This window comes from Bubalus kerabau, chromosome 10 (genome assembly GCF_029407905.1).
Source record: "Bubalus kerabau isolate K-KA32 ecotype Philippines breed swamp buffalo chromosome 10, PCC_UOA_SB_1v2, whole genome shotgun sequence".
NCBI lineage: Eukaryota > Metazoa > Chordata > Mammalia > Artiodactyla > Bovidae > Bubalus > Bubalus kerabau.
The window spans coordinates 65,319,135-65,338,276 of NC_073633.1; the positions used below are offsets into that span (position 1 = coordinate 65,319,135).

Genomic DNA, 19,142 nt, shown 5'->3' on the forward strand with positions numbered 1-19,142 from the left:
GACTACTGGAAAAACCATGGCTTTGACTAGATGGACCTTTGTTGGCAAAGTAATGTCTCTGCTTTTTAATATGCTGTCTAGGTTGGTCATAGTTTTTCTTCCAGGGAGCAAGCATCTTTTAATTTCATGGCTGCAGTCCCCATCTGCAGTGATTTTGGAGCCCAAGAAAATAAAGTCTGTCACTCTTTCCATTGTTTCTCCATCTATTTGCCATAAAGTGATGGGACCAGATGCCATAATCTTAGTTTTTTGAATGTTGAGTTTTAAGCCAGCTTTTTAATTCTCCTTTTTATCTTTCAAGCCCCTAAAGCCTAAACTGTGCTAAATCAATACACATCACTAGAAGGTGTTTTTTAAAAGTGAGTGACTCATGAATGACATTTGTAGAGGCAAAACTAGAGTTAGAGTAAACAGTGGTTGATATAATGAAATATTCATGAGGAAAATGCATAATTACATCAAGGTATTTCATGTTCCTTAACTCATGCTCTAATTTTCCATTGATTTTATTAATATAGTAGTTTTTAATGGGTACAAATATCTTTGGTTGTAGCAGTAAAGGATTGTATTTCCATAAAAAAATATAATTAGTAGGAAAATGCACCTTTTTAAAAAAAATTGTTAAACATACAACTTGAAGCTTGAATCTTTGCATGTTTCTTCCTCCCTCTGTCCCTCCCTATCTTCCTTCCTTCCTTCCTTATTGAGGGTATTCACTTATGGGCACTATCCATTTGTCAGACACAGAATTTTAGGTGCAGTAGTAAAGAATAAGTCTATTACTTTGCCAGGCCAAGGGGAACACAGTGAACGCCTGCCCTTGAAGGCTGTGTGTCCCAGCCTGGGAGGATTTGTGAGGAGTTTTATAGCAATGGTTCAAAGGGGGGATGTGCTGACAAGGGTCAGGGTATATAAGGGCCTGTACTCCATTAACTTGGTCTCAGGTAATCTCTTGATGCATTTCTCTGGTTCTTTTAATCTGACCTCTGTGGTCTTCTCTGGAAGGAAGAGTGCTGACATCTTGCATTTGTTGGGAATTTTAGTGTAAGCTAAAGAGCTCAAAGATATTGTTATATATGTCCCTTGAGGTTATTGTTACGTGCTTCTGTTAGATCCATACCATTTCTAGGTATGGTATGAATCTAACAGAAGCATAAGATATTAAGAAGAGGTGGCAAGAATACAGAGAAGAACTATACAAAAAAGATCTTCATGAACCAGACAACCATGATGGTGTGATCACTCACCTAGAGACATACATCTAGGAATGTGAAGTCAAGTGGGCCTTAGGAAGCATCACTACAAACAAAGTTAGTGGACGTGATGGATTTCCAGCTGAACTATTTCAAATCCTGAAAAGATGATGCTGTGAAAGTGATGCACTCAATATGCCAGCAAATTTGGAAAACTCAGCAGTGGCCACAGGACTGGAGAAGGTCAGTTTTCATTCCAATCCCAAAGAAAGGCAATGACAAAGAATGCTCAAACTATGGCACAATTGCACTCATCTCACATGCTAGTAAAGTAATGCTCAAAATTCTCCAAGCCAGGGTCCAACAGTACGTGAACTGTGAACTTCCAGATGTTCAAGCTGGATTTAGAAAAGGCAGAGGAACCAGGGATCAAATTGCCAATATCTGTTGGATCATCAAAAAAGCAAGAGAGTTCCAGAAAAACATCTACTTCTGCTTTATTGATCCTTGTCAAAGCCTTTGACTGTGTGGATCACAACAAACTGGAAAATTCTTCAAGATATGGAATACCAGACCACCTGACCTGCCTCCTGAAGAATCTGCATGCATGTCAAGAAGCAACAGTTAGAACTGGACATGGAACAACAGACTGATTCCAAATAGGAAAAGGAGTACGTAGAGGCTGTATATTGTCACCCTGCTTATTTAACTTACATGCAGAGAACATCATGTGAAATTCTGGGATGGATGAAGCACAAACTGGAATCATGATTGCCAGGAGAAATATCAGTAACCTCAGATATGCAGATGACACCATCCTTACGGCAGAAAGTGAAGAGGAACTAAAGAGCCTCTCGATGAAAGTGAAAAAGGAGAGTGAAAAAGTTGGCTTAAAACTCAGCATTCAGAAAACGAAGATCATGGCATCTGGTCCCATCACTTCATGACAAATAGATGGGGAAATAGTGAGAGACTTTATTTTGGGGGCTTTAAAACCACTGCAGATGGTGACTGCAACCATGAAATTAAAAGATGCCTGCTCCTTGGAAGAAAAGCTATGACCAACCTAGATAGCATATTATAAAGCAGAGACATTACTTTGCTGACAAAGGTCCATCTAGTCAAAGTATGGTTTTTCCAGTAGTCATGTATGGATGTGAGAGTTGGACTATAAAGAAAGCTGAGTGCCAAAGTATTGATGCATTTGAACTGTGGTGTTGGAGAAGACTCTTTGAGAGTCCCTTGGGCTGCAAGGAGATCCAACCAGTCAATCCTAAAGGAAATCAATCCTGAATATTCATTGGAAGTACTGATGCTGAAGCTAAAACTCCAATACTTTGGCCACCTAATGCAGAAAACTGACTTACTGGAAAAGACCCTGATGCTGGGCAAGATTGAAATCAGGTGGATAAGGGGACAACAAAGGATGAGGTAGTTGGATGGCATCACCGATGGACCTGAGTTTGAGCAGGCTCCCAGAGTTGGTCATGGACAGCGAAGCCTGGCATGCTGTAATCCATGGTGTCACAGAGAGTCGGACGTGACTGAGTGACTGAACTGAAACTCCCTTGAGGTGGAACCAGGACCTTGTCCTAGGCTTCAGTGTTGTTTCTTCTCTTTTTCACCCTGTCTCTGTGTCCTGTTCCTGATTAACAGTTGCTGGAATCTTCCCTTTGGAACTCAAGGTCATAGACGTTGGAGCTGTTCCCTACAAACAAGAAATGGGGCACATGGAAAGGCTTCCATGCCCAGGAGACCCATGGGATCCTGCAGTTTCACCAAGAAGCTTGAAGTCTAGTGGGGAGGGCCTGGGAACCAGCATGTTCAAGTATTCCAGACAGAGGGCATAGCAAGTGCAAATGTCCCCTGACATAGGAATGATTATTAAATAGATTATTACTGAGTCGACAGCTGTGAAGCAGTGAGGTATGGAATGCCATGGGACTACTGGCCTGGAACCCAGCTATGGAAGATGGCAGTGGGCAGAGCTCAGAAAGGCTTACTAGAAGGTCTGACCCTGGGCTGACCTTTCAGGGATCCATCAGAGTGAAGCAGGTGAAGAGGGAAAGAATGGGAATCCCTGGTTTGGGATTCCCATCCCAAACTGAAGTGAAGAATGGTTTGGGCTGGAACTCCACCCACCTGGCATGGTTAAGTCAGTGGGGTTTGGGATTAATTTAATGTGGGGTGTTGGAGAGAGGAAGAGAGATCAGATTTCTGACTTGGGCTCTGGGATGGAAGTGGTAGTGTCAGAAACTGATTTAGGGAACATAGGAAGAGGCCTGGTTAAGGGACTGTGAGAATGAGTCCAGGGCTGGACACACTGAATTTGCAAAGCCCATGGCATGTCCTCAGGGTAGGGTCTACTAGCAAGTTAAATGTTTAACATTTATAAAAAGTTGTAAAATATTCAACAACTCTTTTTAGAGCACCCACCATTGACTAGACACTGCTCTAGATATGGGAGTTATCACGTGCATAAGTCTCTGTTTCACGGAAATTATATTCTGTGCTGTTCTCTGTCACTCTGTACTGTCTGACTTTGTGACTCCATGAACTATAGTCCACCAGGCTCTTCTGTCCATGGGGATTCTCCAGGCAAGAATGCTAGTGGGTTGCTATGCCCTCCTCCAGGGGATCTTCCCAAACCAGGGATTGAACCCAGGTCTCCCACATTACAGAAAGATTCTTTACTGTCTGAGCCACCAGGGAAGCCCAAGAATACTGGAGTGGGTAGCCTGTCTCTTCTCCAGGGGAACTTCCTGACCCAGGAATCGAAGTGGGGTCTCCTGCATTCCAGGCAGATTCTTTACCAGCTGAGCTACCTGGGAAGATTATATTCGAGAGAGATGAAAACAGATAATAAAGGAGTAAATTAGTGAGATAATTTCAGAATTGCTATTAAGAAAGCACTGGGTATTGTAGAAGTTCTCATTGGGAAGTTAACACTGGAACTGTGACCTGAGTGTTTAGAGGGAAATGTTCATATGAATACCCTGGGGTTCAAGTATTCCAGACAGAGGGCATAGCAAGTGCAAACGTCCCCTGACATAGAATGAGCCTGGTAAGTTAGAGAAAGACAATCGGTGAAGCTGAAGCTCTGTGAGTGAGGACGAGAGTGCAGTGAGGCAAAGTTGAAGAGGTAGGCTGCATGGATCTGGAAGGGCCTTAAGGCATGGGGCAGAGCCTTAGAAGTTCACTCTAAGTAAAATGGGAAACCACTTGAAGATTTTAAGCTAATGGTATCATTTTAAATGACAAAAACCAGCATACAGAATTGTATTTGTTGTACACAAAGTGACATAAGCAGGGAAGCTTTTAAAGAAACTTGCCAAATGATACCACGGATTGAGCAGTGTTTTCATACCATGCTCAGTGCTGTGAATGCTGAGTACCAGGGCTAGCAGTTGGTCCTAACACTTGATAGGCCAACGTTTTCCAATGCTGTGATCTCAGGACTCTATCAATATGTATCACTTGTTGTTCTTGTTTAGTTGCTAAGTCATGTCTGACTCTTTGCAACCCCATGGACTATAGCACACTCAGGCTCCTCTGTCCATGGTATATTCCAGGCAAGAATACTGCAGTGGGTTGCCATTTATTTCTCCAGGGGATCTTCCCAACCCAGGGATCAAACCTGTGTCTTTTGTATTGGCAGATGGATTTTTTTACTGTTGAGCCACCAGGGAAGCCCCACTCACAGTTTAGCTTGTTGTAATTTTCCAGATTCTTTCTTTCTTGATGAGGAAATCATCTGTCCTCAGTAAGTAGAAGTTGGATGGTGGATGAGGTAGAGGAAGAAGAGATCCAACAGTGTGAGGTTTTGCCTGGGGGTATCAGACTTCAATTAAATTGCTTTCCCACTCTTAAATATTCCATGCTTCAATCATGAAATGAATTGATATGAAACCATCATAAAATACTTGAGGGTTTGTGCCAGCTACTGCTTTCTTTCTGGATGGGATGAGTGAAATTCTCAATTTTGGCTTCACAGTGGACTCACCAGAGAAATTTTTAAAATTATCAATACTTTGATCATCCCACCTCCAAAGATATTGATTTAATTGGCCTGGATATGGCTTGGGCATCAGGATATTTAAAATACTCCCATTGCCCAAAGTCCCACCAGAGTGTGACTAAAGAATAGGTCATGTGTTTCCCTTTTTATTGTAAAAAATAACAAATCTACAAAAAAGTACATAATATATAAATGTCAGCTTAACAAATTGTAAAATGAACACTCACATCCCCGTGATCCAGTGCAAAAACCAGAAGGTTGCCAAACCCCAGAAGCTCCCTTGCCTTTTCTCAGTCACACCTCATTTCTGACTCTCTGGAGGTAATCATTGTCCTGATATTTTATAATCATGTTCTTTTATAATTTTACCATATGAGTATAAACCTCTAAACAACATAGACTGGCACATTTTTAAACTTTACTGAGAGGGAAACATACTTTTTTGTCTGGCTTCTTTTGCTCAACATCGTATGTATTTTTTGATTCATTTGTGGTTTTGGATATAGTTATATAGTTCCTTGCTTTTAATTATTTTGTAGAATTCTATGATATCAGTATACCACAGTGTCTGCCATGAATGTTTCTGGTTTGAGGCTTTTATAGCCAATGCTGGTATGAGCATTTTCATAGGTCTCTTGGTACAGGAAGGCAGGCATTCTGACATATATTTCTAGGAATAGACTCGGACACATTGGTTTGTCTGAAGGAAGAGAAAGAGGCTGAGCAGACAGGAGTTTGGCAGATAGGAGGTGGTATCTGCGACTCTGTTAACACTCTACTGTGGGCTGGGCCCTTGGAGGGTTCACTGCTCTGAGCCATGTGCCCTGGGGATGCTGAAGATTTACAGAAGGCATCAAGGAGCTCAGGACCCTCTGCTTTTAATCATTTTCTGAGACTAGAGGGATAATGTTCCCGTCAAGGGTAAAGATCCTGTTGACATACTTCCCAATCTGGACAGCCTCCTGGGATTAGGGCTTACGGCAGGACATTGGTTGGCCCACAAAACATCAGGCTTTCATCCCAACCTCAGCAGCTGATAGAGATAAACATGGTCTCTGGAGAAGAAAAAAAACGTCATCCTAGGCCTTGAAGTGGTTCTTAAATTATCATCCTCTCCCTTATCTTGACAGGTATTCCCCATTCATTAGTTCATTGAGGCTTTGATGAAGATCCTTTTTTTACCCTTCATTTTTGTTGTTGTTGTCTTCAGTGGGGAATTTGGTATTAATCAATTGTTATTGATGGCACATGTCTCTGTCACATATAGGGTTTCGCAAGTGGCTCAGTGGTAAAGAATCTGCCTGCAATGCAGGAGATGCAAGAGATGCAGGTTCAATCCCTGAGTCGGAAAGATCCCCTGGAGAAGGAAAGGGCAAACCACTGCAGTATTCTTGCCTGGAGAATTCCATGGACAGAGGAGCCTGGAGGGCTACAGTCCATGAGTTCACAAAGAGTGGGACATGACTGAGCATGCATACGTGCATCTTCAGTGGGGAGTTTGGTATTAATCAGTTGTTATTGATGGCACATGCGCCTGTCTTATATGCGTACCATAAATCCAGGCTTGTTCCAGATACCTTGGCTAGAATATCCTGGGGTTTCCAGGGAATGCTGACAAGCTTTTCTGGTCTATTCTTATGGTTGCCTGACACTGCAGGCAATTGCCCTGCCCTTCTGCAGGTTCTCTCTTGCCACACGGAGTCTCAGGTCCTCTAGAATCTGCACTGTCAGTACTGCTTTGCTCCCAGCATAAACATAGGCTGAGGTATGCTAGAGTTAGCCCATACTGGTCCCTAAGAACTGCTTGTTAAATGTGAGCCAGTGGTTAAACACAGCTGTTAATGAAAATTAAATTCTATAAACTTATAATTTAAATGAACTATATGGAAAACAAAGTTCATAACTACTCCAAACTCATCACTTAAAAAAATTATTTACTTTAATTGGAGGACAGTTACAATATTGTGAGTGTCTTTTGCTGTATATCAATATGAGTTTGCCACAGGTATACATGTGTCCCCTCCATCCTGAAGCCCCCTCCCACCCTGTCCCCATCCCATCCCTCTTGGTTGTCACAGAGCTGAGGCTTTGGGTTCCCTCTTCATGCGTCAAACTTGCACTGGTTATCTATTTTTACATATGGTAATATATATGTTTCAGTGCTATTCTCTCAAATCATCCCACCCTCTCCTCCCACTGAATCACTTTTAAATGAGTTTACCATCTTTTGCTGATTATGCTCTTGAGGTTAATTGTATCTGTTGGATTGATGTGGTGGAAATACTATACAGTGGTGTGCTATGGCACATCTCTTCTTAACTCAGTGATATGACCGCTTGAACAGCCAATGGAAAATATTTACATCATGGAAATTGGTAAATGTTACAACTCAGGCTTTTTCTTTCTGTTTTTAAACAGCTAGTTGTTAAACATCTAGCGTATCACTGGACATAAGGCCCCCTTTCAGATCCTCACAGCAGAGTTCAGACAGAATTTAATAAGCCTTAAAGTGGTGCTAGTGCTAAAGAACCCATCTGCCAAAGCAGCAGATGTAAGAGATGCAGGTTTGATCCCTGGGTTTGGAAGATCCCCTGGAGGAGGGCATGGCAACCCACTCCAGTATTCTTGCTTGGAGAATCCCCATGGGCAGAGGAGCCTGGTGGGCTACTGTCCATAGGGTAGCAAAAAGTCAGACACAACTGAAATGACTTCGCATGCACGCACAGATAACAAAAGAGAACTTAAAAACTGGTTACTAGAAATGGTTATTCTGAGTCACAAGCATAGGCCTCTTGATGGTGGTCCCTAATGTTGCCCCTTTGCCTAAATCCTGTCTCCACTGTTTATTGGTAGTAGAATTCAGCTTTCCTGCCTGGTGTTTGGCATACCCTCAAAGAGAATGACACAGAGCAGGTCTTTCCTATGTAGATTCCAGGCCTCAACTCTCTGAGATATTCAGCGAACAAAGCAAATTCCTTCCTTCTCTCATCTAGCCCACACCTCCATTTTTCTGTTCTCATTTTTTCTTTTTCTTTTTTTTGCCCTAAGAATGAAGTCTTCGTGAATTGATTGACATGTCCATGCTCCTTACTTCTTACCAAGGGACTAACCTTGCTGAGAATACAATAATCAGCATTTTTCACAGTGTCTGGTTTATTCAGTGTTGAATAAAACCACCTGTGGAGCTTCAACAGAAATTTCAGATTGAGATTTGGCCTTTAAAGACTGGCTTCCTTCTCTTTTCCTTGAACAAGTATACACCCATCTCAAGAACAAAGAGCAATGCAAAGACATGTAATAGTCCAAATCCAGATTTAGCAATAAAGCCACCAAAATATTTTTTTCTTCTATATTATCTACATGTATAGGACATGATTTGAAAGACTGCCTTACCTATATAACTATGCAGAACCTACCTTTAGCTTCTCTGTCTGGAACATTTGCATTTAAGATTCCTGTTGCTTTCAGAATTTCCCTAAGAAGAAAGTGTGCTTCAGAAAATATTCAAACTCCAGCACTTCTTTCCACTGATGATCTGATCCAGTTGCCGTCATCTCTCACCTGGAGCACCGCACTAGCCTCCTAATCGGTTTCCCAACTTCCACAATTGTGCCTCTGTAGTCTGTTCTCAGCACAGAATCCAGAGAATCAGGTTAAAGTACAAATCATGATGTTCCTGTGCTCAAAATCCTCTAATGCCGTCATCTTTTATTTAGGGAACAATCCATAGTTACCTCTATAGGATCCTCCTGTAATTATTTCTTTGAAATTCATGATACTCCATGTAGGGTGCTCTGCTCCAGCCAAATGGGCTGTCTTGCTGTCCTCTGAACCTGCCAGATACTTTCTTGCCTCACAGATTTTTCTTGTGATCTACTTGCCATGTGAAATGTTCATGTCCCAGAAAACTGCATATTTTGATCCTTAATTTTCTTCAGATTTTTTTTTCTCAAATGTTACTTCTTAGTGATACCCTCTCCAATCACCTTACAACCCTTCCATATTTCCTACCCTCTTTCTACCCTAGTATTTGTTACTTTCTTACTCACTCACTTACTCATCAACTGTATATCTTGTTTATTATATAAAATCTTTTTTGTTACAGTGAAGATTTCATGAGGAATTTTTATATGATTGTATCATGTTAAATTATCATTGCTGAGAACCTGGTACCTGGCACATAGCGGTTTCTTAATAAATATTGAATGAATGAATGATACAGTGGTAGAACAGACATTGGTTAGGGGCTGGAGACCTATTTTATTTTATTTGTTTTTATTTGTTTATTTGTTTGTTTTATTTTATTTTATTTTTTAACTCTACAATATTGTATTGGTTTTGCCATTATTTGTTTTTAAAATATTTATTTATTTTGCTGCATCAGGTTTTATATGTGTCATGTGGGATCTTTCATCATGATGCATGGACTCTCTGGTGTGGCTCGAAGGCTCTAGAGGGCACAGGCTTCAGCAGTTGCATCATATGGGCTCTCTAGTTGTGGCACACAGGCTCCAGAGTATGTGGGCTCAGTGGTTGTGGAGCGTGGCATGTGGAGTCTTAGGGATCGAATCTGCATCCCCTGCATTGCAAGGCAGATTCTTAATCACTGGAACACCAGCGAAGTCTCTAGAGCTGGAGACCTATGTTTTAATCTTTCCCTTTTCCTGTGATAAGGTCTATAATACTTTTTCCATTCTGTTTCTACATTTCTATGTACTTATTAATACAAAGGAGATATAAGGACTATTTCACATGCCTCACTTTTAGTGAGGTTCATGCAAGGAACTGTTGTCTGTAGGTGTGAGGGGTATTTTTATTGTCTGATTTATATCCAGTGTAGCAAGCAGCTAGCTCCATGCCCACCTTGCTTTAAACCACTCACAAGAAAAAAGTTCTCCATGTGAACACAGGATGGGGCTGACAGGTTCATTTCTGTATCTCCCTCTGAAGGTGTTCATGGATCCTTTGCTTATTGCTTAGCGGTTCAGATAATTGGACTTATTAGAAGACATTGAAAACCTAAAGGGTGAAATAACCCCCCAGAGGGGCCAGAGCTTGTGTGCATCCAGCACTGTGTTAGGTGTTCTACATGTCTGATGCCCTTCTCCCCAACTGAAATTCTATAAGGAAAGTATGACTTCATTTTAGAGATGAATAGATTGAAGTTTAGAGAGATCTAGGTGTCCCATAAAGCAGCAAAGCTGTTAAGAGAATGAGCCTGGGGAGAACTCAGGTCTATCTGACTCTAACACCAAACTCCCATCCACTTTAGGAAAATTGAGATAGTTAGTCCAAGAGCCTAAAAGTGAATATTCTCACACCTATGCATGCTGTTTCTCACTGATGTGTTAATTTCATTTCAGACTGTCTACGACCAGTGGTTCATTACCCTTTTTAACATTGTCTACACATCGCTGCCTGTTTTAGCCATGGGGATTTTTGACCAGGTATGTGTTTTCCTTTGTCTTTGTAACTTACTTTGCTCTGTTGATGCCTTTTAGTTGCTTTTAGCTTCTAAGTAGAAGCTTTTGAACTGCGGTGTTGGATAAGACTCTTGAGAGTCCCTTGGACTGCAAGAAGATCAAAGCAGTCCATCCTAAAGGAAATCAGTCCTGAATATTCATTGGAAGGACTGATGCTGAAGCTGAAACGCCAATACTTTGGCCACCTGATGTGAAGAACTGATTTATTTGAAAAGACCCTGATGCTGGGAAAGATTGAAAGTGGGAGGAGAGGGGGACGATGGAGAATGAGATGGTTGGATGGCATCACCGACTCAATGGACATGAATTTGAGTAAACTCTGGGAGTTGGTGATGGACAGGGAGGCCTGGCGTGCTGCAGTCCATGGGGTTGCAAAGAGTTGGACACAACTGAGCAACTGAACTGAACTGAGAAGATGCAAATCATGGAAAGAGTCCTAAGAATGGAGTCGATACCTTAATAGGTATCACATGGATCAAAAACCCTTCCAACTCCCCCAAAAGATCTTGCATCAGAGCTTGATTACTATCCTCTTAAAGACTCACACCCTACATTATTTTCTCTAAAGGCTCTGAGAGGTCCTACAAGAAATAGTCTCTTTAATTACATTGTAGCCCAGAATTTCCCAAACTCATAGGACTTACACTTACTTACTTATTTTTCATGTAGAACTGACCAATATGCCTCAGAACTAGTCTCTCTAGTTCACACACTGGGGAATCCTGTATTAGCTTCTGAGAGTGCAGAGAACCATGTGAGGATACATAGAAAAGCATGGAGCTGGCTGGAGTGCAAAGAGCTAGCATCTGTGGTGAAACTGCCCAGCACGACTCAGAACAGAAACTCAAGGCCAGAGGAACACCCTGCCAATGGGAGAGGGAGACACAGAGCCCCAGAGCCATGGAGAGAGAAAGGGTGTGGTTTTCTTTAGTTTAGCTCAATGTGCTTGAGGGGAGTGAAGGGAGGGAATCAATTATAAAATGGTAGGTCCTTGGCATATTCAAGGCCTTAGAGGGTACTTCCTGGATGGGGAAAAAGTCTGGCTGCCCAGGGGGAAGTGAAAGACTAGCCAGAGGAGTTTCCATGGCACAGTTAGAGTGTATTATTTAAAAAAAATTTTTTTGAAGTATTTTTAAGGAGACCAGATTTTCTCCAGGCTGTTGTTAGATCCATTTGCTAGGCCTCATTTTCTGGCCCAAAGCCATCTATTATTGCAAAATATAAATCTTAACTTTATGATCTCATTCTGCTCTCCCATTCTGAAGCTTTGTAGTCAGTTGCAAGCCTCACTTCTTGTATGTAAAAAAGGCAGACTGTGAACAACTCATTTTGTGAAATTCTACAAAAAGCAATGAACTCTTGAAGACTTTGGATATAAAGGATTAGGCTCTTTCATTTCCAAGTGCCCATGTTTACAAGTGTTCCTTTTCTTGGTGCTTTGTAGCTGCCCAGAATGTGGGGTAAAATATTAAAAATAAAAATTTCTGGGAAAAGATGGTTATTGTGCAATATGGAAAAAAATATAATAAGGGGAGAGTTCAAGATGGTGATAAAGGAAGATCCTGAACTCACCTCTTGCTGTAGACACAGTCTACAACTACACAAGGAAAAATTTTCTCTTAAACAACCCTAAAGGCTGTCTGAGTGAAGACTATACACTGAGCAAACAAGAAGAGAACCACACTCATGGAAGCGAGTTGGAGAGGCTGGGACACAATCTCGCCATAAACCCTACCCCCACCCTCAGCCCAGCAGTCTTCAACCAGGAGAAAACTCAAAGCCTGAAGTTCTTCCCTTAGGAGTGAAGGGTATGCACCCCACATTGAGCACCTTAACTTTTAAAATGTGCAACTAGAGATAAGCTCCCCCAAACCAATGGGGCTCCTGTTCCAAGACCCACAAGACTGAAGCAATCTAAGAAATAGTTCTGAATGGGCCCATGTGCTCAGACTCAGTTGCTCCTGGGCCCAGTGCAGACACAGCAGATCATGCCAGTCACAGAGGCTCACCAGCTTATATTAAGTGTCGGCCTGGGAGCAGGCATCCAGCTGAACACACACATCTCGGAGTCTGCTGGAACACGCTCCAGGGACAGAGGGTCAGTGCCATCCTTGCATGCTCCCTTTGCCAGACTTCAGATCACCAGTATCTCCTGAACAGGTGCAAGTACATGTGTCTGGTGCCCCTATTTTTGTGGCTGCCACCCAGGGGACACCTCTTGGCTGCCTAACTCTGGAAGCCAGAGAAACTTGCATTCCTGGTCCCATCAGTTCAGTTCAGTCACTCAGTCATGTCTGACCCTTTGCGACCCCATGGACTGTAGCACGTCAGGCTTCCCTGTCCTTCACCAACTCCTAGAGATTGCTCAAACTCATCCCAATTGAGTCGGTGATGCCATCCAATCATCTCACCCTCTGTCGTCCCCTTCTCCTCCTGCCTTCAATCTTTCCCAGTGTCAGGGTCTTTTCCAATGAGTCAGTTCTTTGCATCAAGTAGCCAAAGTATTGGAGCTTCAGTGTCAGCATCAGTCCTTCCAGTGAATATTCAGAGTTTATTTCCTTTAGGATTGACTGGTTTGATCTTCTTGCAGTCCAAGGGACTCTCAAGAGTCTTCTCCAACACCACAGTTCAAAAGCATCAATTCTTTGGCACTTAGCCTTCTTTATGGTCCAGCTCTCAGATCCATACATGGTTACTGGAAAAACCATAGCTTTGACTAGATGGACCTTTGTCAGCAAAGTAATGTCTCTGCTTTTTAATATGTTGTCTAGGTTGGTCATAGCTTTTATTCCAAGGAGCCTATGGGACTATAGTAATCAGCCTGACCCAGAAAGGATCTCATACTCCTGTCTGGTGTCCTGACTTTTATGACTGTTGCCAGGGAACACTTCTAATGTGTGTGTAGACACACACACACACACGTATATAAAAGACCATACATTATTACATGTATATATAGAATAATATATAGAATACAAGGAATATATACAGAATATATATATTCTATATCTATATATTCTATATCTATATATGTATTCTAATATATGTATATTCTATATCTATCTATATATTCTAAAAATGTAGAATACTCCCTCCAAAAGCAATAGAATGCAAATTCTTCTGAAGTGCACGTGAAACATTTTAAAGAAAAGATCATTTGTTAAGCTATGAAAAGTCTTAATACATTTTACAAATTGAAATCATATCAAGTATCTTTTCTAACCACAGTGGTATAAACTAGAAATTAATTACATGAAGAAAGCTGGAAAATTCACTTATATGTGCAGATTAAGCAGCATGCTCCTGAAAAGCAATGGGTTAAAGAAGAAATCAAAGAAGAAATTTAAAAATACCTTGAGACAAATTAAAATGGGAATATAAGATATCAAAATCTGTGGGATAGAATAAAAGCAGTTCCGAGAGGGAAGTTCATAGTAATAAATGCCAACCTCAAGAAACATGAAAAGACTCAAACAACCTGCCTTGATACCTCAAGGAACTAGGAACAGCACAAAGCCCAAAGGTGGTAGAAGGAAGGGAAAAACAACAATTAGAGCAAAAATAAATGAAATAGAGACTAAGAAAGTGATAGAGACGATCCATGAAACTAAGCTGGTTCCTTGAAAAGATAAAGTCGACAAACCTTTAGGTAGACTCACCAATACGAGAAGAGAGAAGACTCAAAATCAGAAGAGATTACAACTGGCCACAAAAATACAAGGATCATAAGAGACTAATATTATACAGCAACAAATTGGACAATTTAAAGAAATGAATAAATTTCTAGAAACATACATCCTACCAAGACTGAATTATGATTAAGCAGAAAATGTGAACAGAATGGAAAACAGTATAGAAATCCTGCAAAAAATTTAAAATAGAGCTATCAAGTGATCTAGCAATTCCACTTCTGGGTATTTATCCAAAGAAAGCCAAAACATTAATTTGAAAAGATATAGAGAGTCCTATATTCATTGCAGCATTATTGATAGTAAATAAGATATGGAAATAACCTAAGAGCTAAAAGATATAGATAAAAAATATACAGTTGACCCTTGAAACAACACAAAAGTTAGGGGTCCCCCTCACTTTGGCTCGTACACCAACACAGTCCAAAATTCTCCTTTACCTGTAGAGTTGCCCCTCTGTATCCATGGTTCTGCATCTGAGGTTTCAACTAAGAGTGGATCAGGTAGTACATATTTATTGAAAAATTCTGTGTGTAGGTGAACCCACTTACTGCAAACCCATGTTGTTCAAGGGTCAACTGTATACACAATAAGTGAAGTCGCTCAGTCGTGTCCAACTCTTTGCAACCCCATGGACTGTAGCCTACCAGGCTCCTCTGTCCATGGGATTTTCCAGGCACGAGTACTGGAGTGGGGTGCCATTTCCTTCTCCAGGGGATCTTCCTGACCCAGGGATTGAACCCAGGTCTGCCACCTTGCAGGCAGACACTTTACCGTCTGAGCCACCAGGGAAGTTCCGTATACACAATAAGGCCCCTTATTGCCATCAAGTTGAGTGTCTACCCATATCCTTTTCTGATTTGTCTCCTCTGACCCTTAAAATGATCTTCCGATCATGGGGTGCTATGCTGGAAGGCCTCAGTGACCATCTATGGCACTGCTTATTGTATAAGGAGGAAACTAAAACTCAGAAGTTAAGGTCATACTCCTAAAGTTATACGGTCAGTGACAGACCTCAACCTAGCACCAGGCCACTTGACTCTGAGACTGTAACACTGTTGTTACTATTACTATCATTATCTTGTTATTATTTATAGAAGCATCTTGTTTTTTAATTATATGAACTATGGCAAGAACTCTGCTGAATACATACCGATTTCATCATGACAGTGATCCTGTGAGGGAGATGGTGTTGTTTGCACCTCTGAAGATGAGGAACCTGAGGCTCAGACAGGTTAAGTGACGGGTCTAAGACTACACACCTGTTAAGCAGCAGAGCTGGGGTTTGAACTCAGGATTGTCGGGCTTTGAAGCGGTTGTGGTGTTCGGCTGTGGTGCTCACAGTGTGGTCACCAGCACTGCTTTGGAGCTTGTTGGAAAGGCAGTCTCAGGCCCCACCCCAAACCTACTGAAGTGCCATCTGTTCCCCAGGTTATCAGTGTGCACATTAAGTTTGAGAAGCACAGCTTTAGCTTCTCCCAGGGCCTGGCTGGGCCCAAACATGATGCCTCTCATTCTGTCTAAATTCTTTAACCTAAGCACCTGGTAGCTGCCTATGGAGCCCTCCCTGGGTAGAACTCTCACTTCTGCAGGCTCAGCTCCCTTGCACCTGGAATCCACATTCTGTTCCCTCTTTCCTTGTTTCTTTCCTTCTGCTCACCCTCCCCCCGAAGTTGGGAACTCGGGGGGGCCTTTTCTGACTCAGGCTCTCTGCTGGCATCCCCTGTCACTGCCTTGGCAGCTAACCCCAGGACCCACTGACTGCACTGGATGTCCTGGAATTCTGGGAGCATGAGTGCAGCTGCAGGAGAGTAGAGAAAAGAAACTTCAATGTGAAGCCAAATATCCACATGCAGTCAAGTTCTGGTTCTGTTATAAAAGCTGTGTTGCCTCTCATGAATCTCTCTTGGAGACTCAAGTTCCTCCTATATAAAGTAGGGATAATTTTAATATTCTTTGGGTTACTGTGGGAATGAAAACAAAGTAATGAGTAGTGCATATTAGGGCGTGCATAGATAGTGCATGCATGCCCAATTGTGTCCAACTCTTTGCGATCCTATGGGCTGTAGCCTGTCAGGCTCCTCTGTCCATGGAGTTTTCCAGGCAAGGATACTGGAGTGGGTTGCCATTTTCTCCTCCAGGGGACCTTCTTGACCTAGGGATTGAACCCTCATCTCCTGGATCTCCTGCACTGGCAGGTGGATTCTTTACCACTGAGCCACCTGGGAAGGCCATGTTTAGATATGCACGTGCTATTTCCGGAGACAGGAAATTCAGAGTTTCTCTAACTTCTCCTCGAGGCTTCTCCACTAAAGTAACTCTCTGTTGACAGGATGTTAGTGACCAGAATAGCATGGATTATCCCCAGCTCTACAGACCTGGGCAGCTGAATCTACTTTTTAACAAGCATGAATTTTTCATCTGTATGGCACATGGAATCTACACCTCATTAGCCCTTTTCTTCATCCCTTATGGGGCCTTTCACAACATGGCTGGAGAAGATGGACAGCACACTGCAGACTACCAGTCTTTTGCAGTGACCATGGCCACGTCTTTGATCATTGTGGTCAGCGTGCAGGTAACCCTACTGGTGAAAATATCTTAACTGGATGGCTTTACTTCTTGTAAAATTCTGCTTCATTTGTTGACAGTAATCTTAGTAGGGTCCTCAACCATTTTGGCACCAGGGACTGGTTTCATAGAAGACAATTTTTCCACAGGCCAGGGTGGTGGGGGGATGGTTTCCGAAATGCATTATATTTATTGTGCATTTATTTCTAGTATTATTACAACAACCACAGACCATCAGGCATTAGATCCTGCAGGCTGGGGACCCCTGTAATACGGGGGTTTTCTTTTTAACTACACATTCTGAGATGAAACAGGAAGTTTTAACATAAATCCCCAGATGTGGGCGATTAGCATTTTGTGTCTATAACCTCCATATTAGTAGAAACCTCACAGTGTATGGGCACTTCTTGGGACTGAACACTGTATGTAAAGAGAACTGATATACTAATTCTTCCTTGTGTTTTCTTCTTAGGAGAAAAAGTTTCTAATGATAATAGAAACTTTCCCATGATTTCTGTAAAAGTAACTTTTAGGTTTTTTAAATTTATTTCACTCAAAGGATAATTACTTTACAATATAGTGATGGTTTTTGCCATATATCAACATGAATCAGTCATACACATACATGTGTCCCCCCATCCTGAACTGCATCCCACCTCCCTCCCCACCCCACCTCTCTACGTTGTCCCAGAGCACTGGCTTTGGGTGCCCTGCTTCAGGCATCTAGTTTTATAGTGAGATGTCGTGTTTATTTGGCAGTACATTTCTGTATTCAAGAGGTTGAATGTTAGGTGTGTGGCACATTTGAATCTCAAGTTCATATAAGCTTTTCTGGTAGGAATAATTTTTTTTTAATTTATTTTATTGAATTACAGTATTGTACTGATTTCTACTATACAGCAAAGTGATTCAGTTTTATATATATTCTTTTTCATATTCTTTTCCATTATGGTTTATCACAGGATACTGAATATGTTATACCTCTTCCAGTAGGACCTTGTTGTTTATCTATTCTGTATATTGTAGTTTGCATCTGATAATCCCAAATCCTAATCTATCCCTCTCCTAAACCCCCTCCACCTTGGCAATCACAAGTCTGATCTCTATGTCTGTGAGTCTCTGTTTCATAAATTTCTTCATTTGTATCATATTTATTTTCCACATATAAGTGATATCATGGTATTTGTTTTCTCTAACTTATTTCAGTTAGTATGATGATCTCTAGGTCCATCCATGTTGCTGCGAGTGGCATTATTGCATTCTTTTCATGGCTGAGTAGTCGTCCAGTGTGTTGTCTGCACATGTGTGTGTGCATGCCACGTCTTCTGTATTCCTTTATCTGTCAGTGAACACTCAGGGTGCTTCCATGTCTTGATTATTGTAAACAGTGCTGCTATGAACGTTGAGGAACCTGTATCTTTTTGAATTATACTTTTGTCCAGATACATGCTCAGTACTGGGAATGCTGAATCACATGGCAACTTTACTGTTAGTTTTTTGAGGAACCTCCATATTGTTTTGCATAATGGCTGCACCAATTTACATTCCCACCTGGTAGAAATGATTTTTGATGATCCATTGATCATCATTGGACATCTTGAGTTTTTTTTTATTTCTTTTTTAATGAAAATGGAGGACAATACTATTCGATATTGAGTCAGAGTTCACAAAAGCTTTCTAATCCATTAAAATCTGTACCTCTGGGTGGATACAACAAGCTGTGTGACCTCTGTTCTTTGCCTTTGTGTGTGTTTTAAGGGGGAAAGTATCAATCAAGGGCTTAATTTTTACAGAGTTTGAATTGTCTTTGGTCAGTCCTTTTTCTATCCTATAAATAATCTCTTTTACAAATCTTAGCTATTTATATCAACAAAAGATCTCGTTAAACCCCAGACTTTCTCTTCATGACTCAATATTTATTAGACTGAATGAGTCAAATGTAAACATACTGCTTTTAAATGACATCTCTGCCATTCCTTGGTCCATCTAAGTGAGTATCATTAAGTTCATACCAAAGCCATCTAACACTTGACATCTTGGGAGTTCAAAATTCAGAGTCAGATAGCATCCAAAATCAGAACCAGATTTCTCCACTCAGAGTTCTGTTTGTCTGTTTCACAACTACATAAAGCATATTGATGCTTTGTGAATGCTCCATGGCTAGGTCCCTTGTGTTTAATTCTGTAGC

The 19,142-nt window shown here is 41.4% G+C and overlaps 1 protein-coding gene across 13 annotated transcripts in view; it reads left to right on the forward strand.

Annotated features, from left to right (window-relative positions):
- The window catches only part of ATP8B4 (ATPase phospholipid transporting 8B4 (putative)), a 345,053-nt gene that overhangs the window by 313,481 nt on the left and 12,430 nt on the right, over positions 1-19,142 (forward strand). For all 13 annotated transcript variants that reach the window (XM_055538002.1, XM_055538000.1, XM_055537998.1 and 10 more), the window contains 2 exons: positions 10,575-10,658; positions 16,716-16,961. In XM_055538002.1, coding sequence (XP_055393977.1) covers positions 10,575-10,658; positions 16,716-16,961 — 330 coding nt within the window. The remainder of the gene's footprint in view (positions 1-10,574; positions 10,659-16,715; positions 16,962-19,142) is intronic.